General features: G+C 31.9%; 1 protein-coding gene across 1 annotated transcript in view; it reads right to left on the bottom strand.

Moving 5' to 3' along the window:
• The window catches only part of CDH18 (cadherin 18), a 425,120-nt gene extending 414,598 nt beyond the window's left edge, over positions 1-10,522 (bottom strand). Inside the window, exon 1 of the mRNA XM_003759639.2 lies at positions 9,532-10,522. Within this exon, the coding sequence (XP_003759687.1) occupies positions 9,532-9,759 (228 nt within the window). The 5' untranslated portion in view covers positions 9,760-10,522. The remainder of the gene's footprint in view (positions 1-9,531) is intronic.
• Between the last annotated feature and the right edge of the window lie 4,583 nt (positions 10,523-15,105).

Consider the following 15,105-nt stretch of genomic DNA (forward strand, 5'->3'; position numbering starts at 1 on the left):
AGAAATTGAAACTATTTCTAACCATATGAAAAGATGCTCCAAGTCATTATTAATCAGAGAAATGCAAATTAAGACAACTCTGAGATACCACTACACACCTGTCAGACTGGCTAGAATGACAGGGAAAATATAATATGGAATGTTGGAAGGGATGTGGCAAAACAGGGACACTAATACATTGTTGGTGGAACTGTGAATACATCCAACCATTCTGGAGAGCAATTTGGAACTATGCCCCAAAAGTTATCAAACTGTGAATACCCTTTGATCCAGCAGTGTTACAACTCAGCTTATATCCGAAAGAGATCATAAAGAAGGGAAAGGGACCTGTATGTGCATGAATGTTTGTGGCAGCCCTCTTTGTAATGGCCAGAAACTGGAAACTGAGTGGATGTCCATCAATTGGAGAATGGCTGAATAAATTGTGGTATATGAATATTATGGAATATTATTGTCCTGTAAGAAATGACCAATAGGATGATTTCAGAAAGGCCTGGAGAGACACAAACTGATGCTGTGTGAAATGAGCAGGGCCAAGAGATCATTATATACTTCAACAACAATACTATATGATGACCAATTCCGATGGACCTGGCCATCCTCAGCAATGAGATCAACCAAATCAGTTCCAATGGAGCAGTAATGAACTGAACCAGCTATACCCAGCGAATGAATTCTGGGAGATGACTAAAAACCAATACATTGAATTCCCAATCCCTATATTTTTGCCTACCTGCATTTTTGATTTCCTTCACAGGCTAATTGTACAATATTTCAGAGTCTGATTCTTTTTGTACAGCAAAATAATGGTTTGGTCATATATACTTATTGTGTATCTAATTTATATTTTAATATATTTAACATCTACTGATCATCCTGCCATCTGGGGGAGGGGGTAGGGGGTAGGAGGGGAAAAATTGGAACAAGAGGTTTGGCAATTGTTAATGCTGTAAAGTTACCCATACATATAACCTGTAAATAAAAGGCTATTAAATAAAAAATAAATAAATAAAAACAAACAAACAAAAAAAGCCAAAAAGCATTTAAGTTCCTTGAAGACTTTTTGTATGATCAGCATTTAGCACAGAGCTTGACACATAATAAGTGCTAAATATATGTTTATTAACTGATTGACTGAAGACATGGATGAATACGTATTTACTATGTGCAAAGATTTTGTTGTTGTTGTTGTTTTAAGTGCTGGGGAAACACAACACCAAAACTAAAAACACTAACAACTGCAGCAACAAGAAGGTCCTTGCTATCAAGCAACTAACATTCAAATAGGGGAATATAACTCGTAGAGATTTCAGGTCCTAGTAAGATGGAAAGGTCCTGGATAGTACACCTTCTTTAGTGTCATTTGATATCATAATCATATTACCAATGCCAATAAAATCATAACTATTTCTCAGGTTGAAGCATTTGACAGTGACAAGGATTTTGAAGACAAAGATTTTCATTTCTGAGTCTTTGTTAGGTGTAGCTGAGGAGGAAGGGGTAGCATCATTAATAGGTCACATATTTACAAGAGTGGCTTAGGCTTAGACAGCTATGGGGACTTGGTCAGTAATAGGAGACAGATTTGGCAGTCTGGAAGACATTGGTCTTCCAGGGGCCTATAAGTTTACTTTCCTGTAGGGATACATAGAAAGCAAACATGTTCAACTACATGTTACCAGGACTCTGAGTCCTGAACTCTCTATTGGAAGCTTTTAAATTTTTGGGGGGGGAATTTATTTGTACAAAATATAAATTTTTATTGATGTCATCTGTTTATACAAAATCACAATTATCCCTAATATCTTTAAAACATCACAATTATCTCTAATATTCTTCTTCTTCCTCACAGATATATATGTCTCCTATAACAAACAATATTTTTTTTTCTGTTAGAATTTGAGCTGGATCCACAGTTACATGGAAGAAAGTGAATCTTATTTTCTTCAGAAAATAGAAAAATTCCTTTAATAAACATAACCCTCCTGAAAAAAGAAATATCCTTACTTTAAGGCCCCACATTCTACTGATGTTGTTACATTATGATAGTTGATGAAGAATAAAAAACAGATATATGTATTCACACAGAAAGCAATGGGATGGTACATGGTGGGTATTGAGAGAAATATATAACCAATGGGGAGACCTTCTGAAGAATTGGATTAAAAAGATGACATTAAAAAGATAAGAGAAATCAAGGAAGGCCTCAAGGATGTTGAATAGTGATCTTATAGAAAAACATCAACACCAGTAGACATGTATAGATTATAATATATGCCACTGAAGAGAATATTCAAATTTATGAGAAATAAATCAATTTCAAAATTGAGAATTTATGTGTATGTTATGCCATACATATATATTAAAAGAATACATTATTACTTTGTTAATAATTTCATTTTATTTCATAAATCAGTCTTAATATAAATAATGGAATAATTTTAGGAAGCATTTTGGTAGTCATAAATCACACACCATTGGATAAATAAAAGTACAAATCAGCTGACCAAAAAAAAGTTTTCCTAAACCAGTATAAAACAAGGTAAGGCAGGATTATAAAATAAACACAAGAAGCAAAATTAGTAGAAAGGGGAGACATTTTCAGTTATATTGTCAAATTTCCTGCCATACAGTTGGGTAAAATAACTCCTAAGTTTTGCTTTAATTTCTTTTTCATTGGTAGTAAGTTCACCTTTTTTTTTTCATTTTTGATGCTGGTGCTTTTTTTTTTTTTATTTCCTTTTTCTAATCAAATCAGCCAAATGTTTGTCTACTTGTTGTTGTTGTTGTTGTCGTTGTTTTATAAAACCAATTCTGAGTTTTATTAATTAGTTCACTAGTTTTCTTAGTTTCAATTTTAATCTCTCCTTTGAGTTTCAGAATTTCTAATTTGCTATTTAATTGGGGTTTTGGCTTCATCCCATAAGTTTTGGTATGTTTCTCATTGTTGTCATTTTCTTGGATAAAATTATGTATTGTTTCTGTAATTTGTTGTTTGTCCTACTAAGTTTTTTAGAATTAGATTACTTAATTTCCAATTGGTTGTTAGTCTAAATTTTCCTGCCTCTTTATTGAATATAATTTTATTGCATTGTAATCTGAAAAGAAAGCTTTCTGTATTTGATTATGAGGTTTTATGCCTTAATATATGGTCAATTTTTATGTGGAACCCGTGTACAGTTGAGAAAAAAGATGTGTTCTTTTCTGTCTCTGTTCAGTTTTCTCCTGAAGTTTACCATATCTAGGCTATCAAGGAGCCTATTAACCTCCTTTGTTGGTTTTGTGTTTATTTTCTGGTTAGATCTGTTTGATTCTGAGATGAAAAGGTTGAGTCCCCCACTAATGTAGTTTTGCTGTCTATTTCTTCCTGTAATTGGCTTAATATATTCTCTAGGAATTTGTGTGCATTTGGTGCATATATATTTAATATCATTGCTACTTCATTGTTTACAGTACCCTTTATCAACATGTACTTTCCTTCCTTATCACTTTTAATTAGATCTATTTTTACTTTATTCATCTGAGATCAGAATCGCCACCCCTGCTTTTTTACTTCAGCTGAAGGATAATAAATTCTTTTCTAGCCTTTTACCTTGATTCTGTATGCTCTCTGTGTCAAATGTGTTTCTTGTAAACAACATATTGTAATATTCTAATTTTAAAATCCACTCTGCTATTCACTTCTGTTTTATGGAGAGAGAAGAGATATTTCCAAGTGGATTTGTCATAGTGGAACCTTTCTTGAAAGAGGTGGCCTTTAAATTTAAAGAATGGGTAGAGTTTTAAAAACAATCTTTTGGGATGGAGAAGAAGATGGAGGAATTCTAAAGAGAGTGTGATCAAAGAGTCCAGTGGCACAGATGTACTATATTTGTGTAAGGATGGCAAGTGATTCCTCAAATGAAAATTATAAAGGGATATTTATAGCACACTAATGGATTTTTGTCTAGATTATTATTAATAATATGTTAGCTATGCTGCACTAGCGTTCATGCTAATAATGTGTTATATATAATTTAAATTTTAAATTATATAAGACCAATTAGTTAAAATTCTATTTAAGGTAAAATGTTAATTGCTTATTGAATTTTGAATATGGCTATGTCCTTTGAAAACAAAGGAAATCTTTATGGTCATCTGGCAACTGTGCTCTCATTTTTTTCTTTGTTCTAATCCCTCAATTATTTGCAAAGTCTTCCAGCAGTGCTACAAATCCATGATATCCCTGTGTGCTAGACTGCATATTTGATCAGATTTGGCTGCCAAGTTTTGAAAATAATCTATTGGCTGCTCATCATTTTACTTATCTTTGTATTTATAAAATATACTTAATATCCTAACTGCAGGGATGCATACTCAACTTTGTAATGACAAAATCTATTGACCAATATCAACAAAACAAACTCTCTAATCATAAAGTCAGCTGCTAACTAGTAGAAGGTCAAGAAAAATAGTAAAGGCAGAAAAAGAGATTGTCACCTATATAGAATATCAAAGCTTAAGACTTTAATCAATAGTTCAGGCAAATGTAATCATATAGTATGTAAATTTCTAATTGAGGACTTAGAAAATGATAAAGTTCTCAAAATTATTATAGGTAGTCACTTACTTAAAATATTTTATTTCAAATGAAGGAGTTCTTCAATGATGTATTTGTCATTATATTTAATAATCTGCTATAGAGGACAGTACTTCACTCTTTTTTAGTAAACTATAAAATTATTATGAATTATTATTCAATTGCCATTGTCTTCATGATAAGCTTTTTAGTGGGGAAAAAGATACTTTCTTGAAGATTAAATATTTTTGAGAATTTCAAACACCTATATAAACATAAATGGAGAAGGAAAATCAAATTTTTTTCATTTTCCCTTTTTTTTTACTCCATTATTCATACTTTGATATGAAACAGTAATGTTGAACATTGTTATATTGTTTGTAAATTATTTCAGTGTGAGAAAAGATTAGCACAGGGAATATATCCCAAAGTATAACTTAAATTCAATTCCTGGTTATGCCTGCTTAATACCTGTGCAACCTTAAACAATTCAATTTAGTTCTCTCTTCCTCAGTTTTCTTATTTGTAAAATGGATGTGCTGGCCTAAATGGTCTCTAGAATCCTTTCCTACTTTAATCTGATATCTTTTAAAAGAACATATATCTTTTCTCCCATGCCTTTTTGAATATTATCTAAGGGGTCTATTTAAGATGGAACTGAGAGAAAACATGGTGTTTCTATTCTGGTTCACTTGTTGGCATGTTATTGAGAAGTCTTTTTGATAAAACTTTAGATTTTAAAATTTAGATTTAAGATAAGGACATTAGATTTAGATGTCTCTACTTTGGAACACAAAAATCCATGAAAAAAAAAAAAAGAAAAGAAAAGAATTTGAGTAACCTAATGGCTATTATTCTGTTATTATTGTAGTTATTACTCTGTTTAATGGTTTGATGTCAATATGGAAGATATTTATTATAATAAAATAAACAAGGGTTTTTCACCTATTCATTATTTTCTTGGATGATTGTAGGATTCAAAAGTAGGAGAGACATCTCACCTCCAATTTTTAACAGATAAGAAAAATGGGCCCCGATGCATATATAGATAGTATGTACCAGGATTTTCTTTAAAGCCCTTGTTTTCCAAATAAAATCTATTTCTTACAACTGTGCAACATAGATGGAACACTTACCTAAAGAGGGTTAGTGTGAATAGAACATTGGAAAGGAAACATATTTAAGAGGTGAAGTGATTAAATGAATATCCAAGAATCTTGACAGGTTAGCCTAATGGGCTACCTCAAATGCAATGTAATTTTTTTGATTCACTTCTGGAATGAAAATAACTCATAAAACAAAGTTGAAATTTAATAAAGAACAATGACAACTTATGGTTCTGGGTTCAAAATCTCAGTAGCTCAACATACTGAAAGCAAGCAACAGAGCCAGGCAATAAATAGTCTATGTGATAAACAAAGAAAGGAATAAACAGGTCACAAACTTGGAAATTTCTGTATGAGTAATATGAATCAAAATCTTAAAGGTAAAGAGTGCAATTAAACTACATTAAGTAGAAAACAGTGTAGAAGGCAAGTGATGCAACAATCATTTTGCATTCTGCCTTGGTCAGACCTCATCTGGATTATTATCTTCATTTATAAATATCACACTTAAGTTAGAAAGACTGAAAGATTGTGGTAAATCTAGAGGAAGGTTAATAGGATGGTTGAAGGAATTCAAGAACATGTCTTTTGAAGTCTATCTGAAAGAAGTGGGGAAGCTGAGCTTAGAATATAAAGTACTTAGATGGTGACACAATAGCCATTTTCAAATAATTCAAAGAATGTAATAATGGAAGGTAAGGATCAGATTTGTAATGCTTGGGCCCAGTGGGAAGAACTAAGTTTCAGAGAGATTTTGACAAAGCATAGGAGAACACTTTCTATTAAATAGAGATAAGGCCAATTTACTTTGACTTGTAAATTAGTGTGGTGTTCTTTTTTCTATATGATGGTTCACTCTGGGAGCAGGTTTCTTGGGGAGGCTTTCTGGAGGCAGCCTTAGTTTCAGGTCAGAGTAATAATCATCCCAAATACAGCCAGCTGATAAAATGCAAACATTTATTTTCTCCTTCCAAGTCTTATCTCTTTCCTTGGGCACAGATAGCTTTCTTAGAGGCCTATCTTTCTGCTTGGTTCCAAGAGCTTTTGCAGCTTGTCCTTTGTCACCTCAGGCTCAACTCCAACTCCTAGCAATCTTCCGAACTGACTCTCACTCTGTCAATCTTCCAAAGTGACTTATGGCTCTAGCTCAACTCTTGACTCGTGGCTTCTTTTGAACTGCCTCACTTACTGAAGCTCTATTTATGCTCGGTATAAAAGGTTGACTCTTCCTCCGAGAGTAGGAATTTGGGAGGTGTGAATTCACAAAGTTACAAAGTTAACTTTGTGTATCTACCATACTTGTGAACTCCAATGTGTGACCTCTAATGTGTAAACTCTTAAAGGTGCAAATCCAAGCACACAAGCATTGCTTCCATCAATTCCACTTAGTACCTTGTTTCAAGTTCTGACCCATAACATCTCCTCATAGGATCAAATCAATCATACTGAACCATGCTAAATTAGATAATTATTGTCTATCAATTCTAATGACTTAACACTTTGTAAGGTTTCCAACAAATTAGTGACTTCCCTATTACTGGATGTTTTCTAGAAAAGACAGTTAGTTTTTGAAGCTGTCTAAGACATAGGAGGAGATAACTAGTAGAGTGGATAGAATGCTGCACCAGTGGCCAGGAAGACCTGAGTTGAAATCTAGCCTTAAACACTATGTGATCCTAGGCAAGTCATTCAATTTCAGTCTGTTTCAGTTTTCACAAATGTAAAATGGGGATAACATCATTAACTTCCAAGACTTATTGTGAAGACTAAATGAAATATTGTTTACTAGACATTTGGGAAACTTTAAAGCCTTGTATAAATGCTAGCTGTTGCTTAAATACATATCAACCATTTATGATTTCAGAAGCTCCTTAAAATTCCAAGATTTTATGATTGCATAAGTTATCATTTTAGTTTTTATTTTCACACACTATGCAATAATGAATATAGCTTCACCGAAATCCCAGTCAGAATAACCAGGGAAAGATCATATCAGTATTATTCCAGGGCACTGAAAGTCAGATGGGAGCTAGAGGCACTTGATGTCTTTTTCTAATACAGATACACCTGAGCTCAGAATACTTGATTTAGAATCACAATATCTTCCTTGAGGAGACCATTTAGCATCTCTGGTTCTCAATTTCCTCAACTGTAAAATGAGAACATTGCATACTAGATGGTCTTTAAAGTCTTTTCCAGCTTTAATCCATAAATTAATAAATATTTATTTAGTATACCTACTATGTGTCAGGAACTATGCTAAGTGCTGATGATAATAAGAAAGGCAAAAGACAATTTTTGTTCTCAAGAATTTCACAATATGATTAGGGGAAGCAAAAAAGAAAAAAAAAAGGAAAATCAAGTTACATATATATGCATATATATGTATAGGATTGATAACTAATTAAAATTTAGAAATCATTAGAGTTAGGGATTGGGAAAGAATTTCATAAATTGATGACTTTATCATGATCTAGTATTCAATAACAGTAAGAATAATAAATTAAAGGGGGAGTTGATATGTTTTTTCCCCTACCTTTATATCAAGGTTCATATGTCCGTTCAACATTTATGCAGCTGCTTCATCCTGTTCTTTTCCACCTCAATATGCCTTTCCAACAGTGGCCTAGAAGTATTGTGGTGAATCTGCCACCCTCAGAGGGTTAGTCTCTTCTCAAGTGATTATCTCCTAAGTGTAAACATTGCCAATTATAACTCTAATCCTAGAATTTTTTTTTTCTGGGAAATACTTGGAATACTAAGTGAATAAAGATATAGGAATGATGCTGAGATAACCTTCCCCATTCAGTATCCTTCCTGTTCCACACGTATGCATCTTTGTACTGAAAAACATAGTCCTGATGCTGTTTGGGGGTCCTAAAGTATCAAATGTGTAAATTCCAAAATAATAATGAAAACATTTTATACTTTTACAAAACACCTGATACCTTTTTTCATAACTGGTGGGGGGGAATTGGGGAAGGATTAGAGTGCACAGTTCACAGGTAGAGATTAAATTATTTCATATAAATCACAAGGGTTTGTTGTTTTGTTTTCCTATTATTTAGAGACTGACTACCAACACAGATCTCCTGATGATAATTAATTTTTTTCTACTGTACCAGAATTTATGTCTCCATTTCAAGTATCTCTTTTTATGTATTACTATACTCTACTTACTTTGTACTAAAAGTAAACACTGCTTTAAAGAAAGGAAAATTACCTAATTATTGAATTGTATTCCTTTGAGACGGCAAAACAAAATCTGAAGTTTGTTCTTCCACAACTTCATTATTTTAAAATACATAATGCATTAGGATTTTAAATACCACCCTATCACTGGGATAGTACACACAAGTACAATCATAGAATACTCTCTGCAGAAACATAAAATACTAAAAAATATATAATTCCCTTTTCTTATGAATTCAGATTTGCTAGCTCTAAATAAGTCTAATTTCAAATATTATTAAATATATTAGATAACTATTGGTAGCTAGTGAGTGATTTAGGAAGGGAAAAATGTAATAAACAAGTATAATTTATGTAAAAATAGAAAGTTCCTCTAATAAAATATAAATCTGAGTATTATTCCTGTAATCATAAAATTATGAGTTCAAAAACACATCTATTGGTTTATATAGGGAAGAACAACAACAACAAAAAAAAAAAAAAACAAGAAATATTTCATAAGACAGTTTTTGTCAGGATAAGATGTTATGAACAATGACCCATTGTGTCTAGTCTTTTCCCCTACTGACTTGGCAGCATTATGTATCCAAAAAATACGTCTCTTAATTCATTTTCCTTTACCCACTCCCCTCATCACAGCCATTTTTTTGCCCACCTAAAGCTTCAGCGACTTACTTTTCCCACATATTGAGGATCTGGTCCCATATGTTCTTCTAAAACGAAGAATTGGTTCCATACCCATCCACGTTTGGGGCGATGGTGGACTTCTGTTTCACCTTCTATGTGTTTGGTTTGATTCCTGGTCACCTTAATGGAGTTGTGGTGAGCAGCTCCATAACACCTCTGCACAAAACAGAGACAAACTAGGACTGGACAGATGCAAGATGTACTCGTAATTCTCATTGTAGGATAACTTTCCAGTTCAAGGATTTTCTTTCTTTCCTTTAACAACTATAATCCCTTACTGGGCACTGAAGAAGGAAGGCAAAGACTCGTTTGGAAAAACAGTCCAAAATGAGTTTTTTTAGCTTGTCCATGGTTTAACTACCCATTGGGGAAAAGTCAAACCATATTTACATCCTGAATTGATATATTTTTAAATGAAGTTATGTGTCTGATTCCAAGTCTTCACAGTGGATATCCACATTTGACCATTTTCTACCTAATAAAAAAAGAGAAAGAAAAGTTATTTACATCATTAAAAAGATCATTTAAGTTACTGGCCTAAACACAGATTGTGTTCTTTTCTTATCCAAATATTATTTCAATCCTTTTGGAAGGTTAATCACTTCTGTGCATGCATGTATATGGGTCAGCAGTGAATCCAGTTACCTTTGACTTGTATAATTGAAATAAGATAATACCAGTATAGGGAATATTTTAATATATGGACATAATGTTGATGGTGTTAAAAGTATATATAGTTGTAAAATAAAACTATTGTTTTCTCTAGGCCTTTATATATACATATCATAAACATAATTTTCCATGTATTCAGACATTCCTTATGTTATATATTAACACTGTTTAAGTTAACTATATCAACCAACAAATAATTAAGAATAAACTATCTGCACATATGCAGGCATTTACATGTATGTTAACAAAAGTTGAAGGTTATCTTTTGTGATAAGCACTACTTAATGTGTTTCACTTATGTGAATCACTTAAAGTGATTAAGTACTACTTAATAAAATCTTATTCCCTGACAAGTCTACCATTCATTATTAATATCTTCCCTGATCATCAAAATTTTTCTCACATCAATTGAAGTTTATAAAATCAAATGTAAGGGAAGGGGAAAAAAATCAGATGCTATATCTATACAAATAAAGATACAATTAGACATATGGCTTGATCTACAAGAATTTATCTGCCAAAATTTTAACACCAAAAAATAGTTTTGTTTTCATTTGTGTTTATTGTTTGGTTGGATAGTTTAGGTCTGTTTGTTTATTTTTAAAGACCATATCATTGATGTCATTTCATTTCTTTGCTATATTTTTGTCTGTGCTAATCCATAAACTATCACTTGAAAAAGGTCTTTAAAATTCCTTAATCTCTAAATCATCTAAAATCTTTTATATGTACAAAGAAAAGTTCTTGGTTATATTAACTGATTGAAATAATTCACACTCAAAATTCTCAACATGTGTTTGATGTAGACTAGACACACCAACTACCAATTAAATGCTCTTCATGAGTGTATGTGTTTGTTGCTGGAGGTGATGGTAGCAATAAACATTTTTCTTCAGTATATTTTATGAATTTATCACATCAGTATATTTCATAAGCCCTTAGGGCAAAACTTAATACCAATCAGTTAGTTGTTATCCATTCAGTAGTCTGAGCAGTTAGAGATATGATCCTATTCTTCAATAGCAGGCTAACTACTTCAATGTTCAGTAGAAAGCTGCTGTTTGTGTGCAGATGGCATCGACTCCTTCAAACCAATTTTACATCTCAGATTGAGTATCATTGAATTCTGGGACTGAAGTAATCCATTCATCTTGAAACTCTTCCTTCATCACTGATTTTTTTACTTTTCTGGACATGAAAAATAAAAACAAAGTAGCTGTCCTTATGTGCCTGAGTCAGTAGACTTTAGCTAGAAAAGACTACAGAATTCCAATTTTATCTTAATTGTAGATGGGTAAATAAAATAAAACAATACTGAAAGCTGAAATGAATAGATAATGATTATATTCAAGTGTACCGGGAAAAAAGTTCCTAGGTCTATTGTGATTAAAATAATAATTGAAAACAAGAAACATTAAGTCTTTGCTCTAACTTGTTAAGATTTAAGAAAAATCAGAATGAAAAATAAATTGTTCTTGATGCTAAGTGAAGTGAATAGAACCAAGAGAATGTTATATATAGCAAAAAGAAGATTACACAATGATCAATTCTGATGGACATAGCAGTTTTCAACAGTTAGGTGATTCAGGCCAATTCCAATGATTTTGTGATAGAGAGGTCCATATGCACCTAGAAATAGGACTGTGGGGACTGAATGTGGATCACAATAAAATGTTTTTATTTTTTGTTATTGTTAACTTGCATTTTGTTTTCTTTCTCATTTTTTCCCTTTTTGATCTGATTTTTCTTGTTCAGCATGATAATTATGAAAATATGTATAGAAGAATTGCACTTTAACATATATTGCATTAATTGCCATCTAGGACAGAGAGTAAGGGGAAAGGAGACAGAAAAAAAAAAATGGAACACAACATTTTGCAATAGTAAATGTTGTAAACTATGCATATGTTTTGCAAATAAAAAGCTTTAAAAATGAAAAAAAAAGTTCTCTTTGGCATTTAAAGCTCTACATATCCTGCCCCTCTACTATGTGCCCATACTTCTTATATTTTAATCTGTCACCTCCACAACAACATAGATAGATAGATAGATATAGATATAGGACTGCGATCTAGTAACACTAAGTCTCCTTGCAGTTCTTTACACAAGATACTCCAACTCTCAAATCTAAAAATTTTCACTGTCATCCAGATCTGAAATTCTCTCCACCATCTCCATCACCTTGCCTCCCTAAGTCCTTTCAAGACTAATTAAAATCTAAACTTCTACCAAAAAAACTTTGTTTTTAATTCCAGTACCTATTCTGTCTATCCTGTATTTATCCTAGTTTGGATGTATTTCATGTATTGTCTCTTCCATTATACCATGAACTCCTTGAGGCAGGGAAAATGTTTTGCTTTATTTTACTCCCCAAGGTTATCATTTTAGTAGCATTTATGCAGCCAATTCATATACTTATGGATGTGTCAAAGCAAAAATAAATATCATTCTATATTCTACATCATGGGGTTAGTGATACGGAAAAATCCACATAAAAAATGTTTGGCCTTCCTGTTGTATCAGAGAAGTCTCAATTATTATAGTATTAAATGATAAAATATGTTGAGATTGTATAATACTTTCCATGTATCTTATGTACTTTTGAATACTAAGCTTTTTCTGTGTCATGTGTTGTTTTTTACATCTTGTCTATGACTTTTGCAAAATTCCCCAAAATTCCCCTTTAAATTATTATACCAACACTCAATATATGAAAATGGTGATGGAGAAAGTAAAAATGTGAAAGAGATAACTTAAGAGGGTATTTCAAAAATCCTAGGACTTTAATTACTATGTAGTGTAATTAAATAACAATATAGAAATGCATGTTGATCATAGTTACTGCTTAAAATTTTGCTTATTTTATGGATTTGTTATTTGAGGTAAGTGTAAATTATATATAAGCTTTTTTAATCATGAAAAGCATTCCCCTTTTTTACTTTTATTGTGAATCATCATTTTATCATATGTAAAGGGATACAATTTGATAATAATTAGCAATATTCTTTGCAACATTGTGTTTCACATATACATGTATATGTATACATTTATGAAGACTGGCAGACTAAAGAAAGGTGATTATTGAAATAATGGATGTCTTATGTTATTCCACAAAAAATAAATAAATACATAAATAAATAAATCAAATGGAACTGAAATGTAAATGTCAGAAAATTAGTCTAAGATGCCACAGGAGTATTTGGCTCTCAAATAATATATTTTGACCAAAAGTTAATTTTTCACAATTTCCATATTTTGTACTGTCAAGTATATCTGACAAGAGTAGTATGATATAGTGGAAAGAGACATGGCTTTGGAATCAAAAGTTCTGATTTCCAATGTTATCTATAATATTTACTAGATTTGTGACCATAGTCATGTGACAACCTAAGCCTCAATTTCTTCATTTCCAAAAATAGGAATAATTTGAGGAGAAATTACATTTGTGTTACTTATCTCACAGAATTGCTTTTTAAGGAAAAAAAATTGTAAACCTTGAAATACATATATATGTGAATCATTGTTTTAATGCAGGAAGGAGGATAAGGTGTTGACTAGAAGGAAAGTACAGGAAAGGGGCAGAAAAGGAAATCTAATGTAGTTTTTAAAAAGCACTGAACCTAAAATCTGTAAACCAAGATGTGTCTGAACAATGTCACTGACTAAAAATATGATTTGCACATAACTTAATATCTTTGATTTTGTTTCTTCTTCTTTCTTTTTTTGAGAAATGGGGTAAAATATAATAATATTTATATCCTATCTACTTCACAGACTTGTTAGAAAGAAATTATTTGCTAATTATAAAGTGTTTAATAAATTTGAGCTATTTCAAATCTTCATTTGAACTGTTTGTGCATAATTGTTTGCATGTTCTCTCCCCTTAATCTTTGAGAGCAGGGATTGTGGGATATACGCACACATACAAACATAGATATATTCCCAGTGTTTAGTGCAATCTTGGCATATAGTAGGTGATTAATAAATGCTCATTGAGTTAATTTTCCTTGCAAACCCTTTCAATGTTTAAAAACAACTCAAATTACAATATGCATTAGCTATATTACCATATTAAAGAAAGTACATGGGGTCATTGAGAAGAATAAAAAACAAAAATAAATCCTAAACCTTAAGAGCTTATTTTCTGTAGCTGGAAAATCAGAGTAAACATGTTTACAGATAAATACAATTTGAGGAGGAAAAGAGTGATAAAACATATGATGATAAGGGAAAATTTCATTGAAGGTATGATTTAGGAGCTAAGACTTAAAAGGGCATAAGTATTCTAAAAGAAAGAAAAATTAGAAATGAGGAAAGTGTCTGTTATCACAGATATAGGGAGATCTCAAAGGTTTTTAATAGAAAAATGAAGTGACCATATTTGTTATTTAGGAATATATTTTTTTGGGAAACTAAATAGAAGCTAGATCAATTTAGAAACAAGGGGAACAATTATTAGGTCATTACAACATGAACAAATGAAAAATCCTTTCTTAAGTTTTAAGTACTAGTCAAGACCAGTACTAAGTGTTTGCAAATATAAATACAAAAATAAAACAAATGTCCTCAGGAATCTTATATTCTAATAGATGGTGAAAACAATATGCTGAAAGTGGCAGTTAAGAAAGAGCAACTTTGACTCTGTATTATGAGTGACACCTAGTCTCTGGAGATCTTGATTGGGGTTTGGGGGAGAGAGGGGAGGAAGGAGTGGAACAACAGTGTAAGGACAGAAAATGGTCATGGGGAGATGGGATGAGAACTGAACTTTTTGAAGCATATGGCAAGTAATTAAATTAAAGAGAAGAGGAATATATAAGAGATTCTGTGAAGACAGAAAGAACAGGATTTGGCAAGTATTTGGACATAGGAGTTGGGGGAGGAAGTAAG

The sequence above is a fragment of the Sarcophilus harrisii genome, chromosome 1 (assembly GCF_902635505.1).
Source record: "Sarcophilus harrisii chromosome 1, mSarHar1.11, whole genome shotgun sequence".
Classification (NCBI taxonomy): Eukaryota; Metazoa; Chordata; class Mammalia; order Dasyuromorphia; family Dasyuridae; genus Sarcophilus; species Sarcophilus harrisii.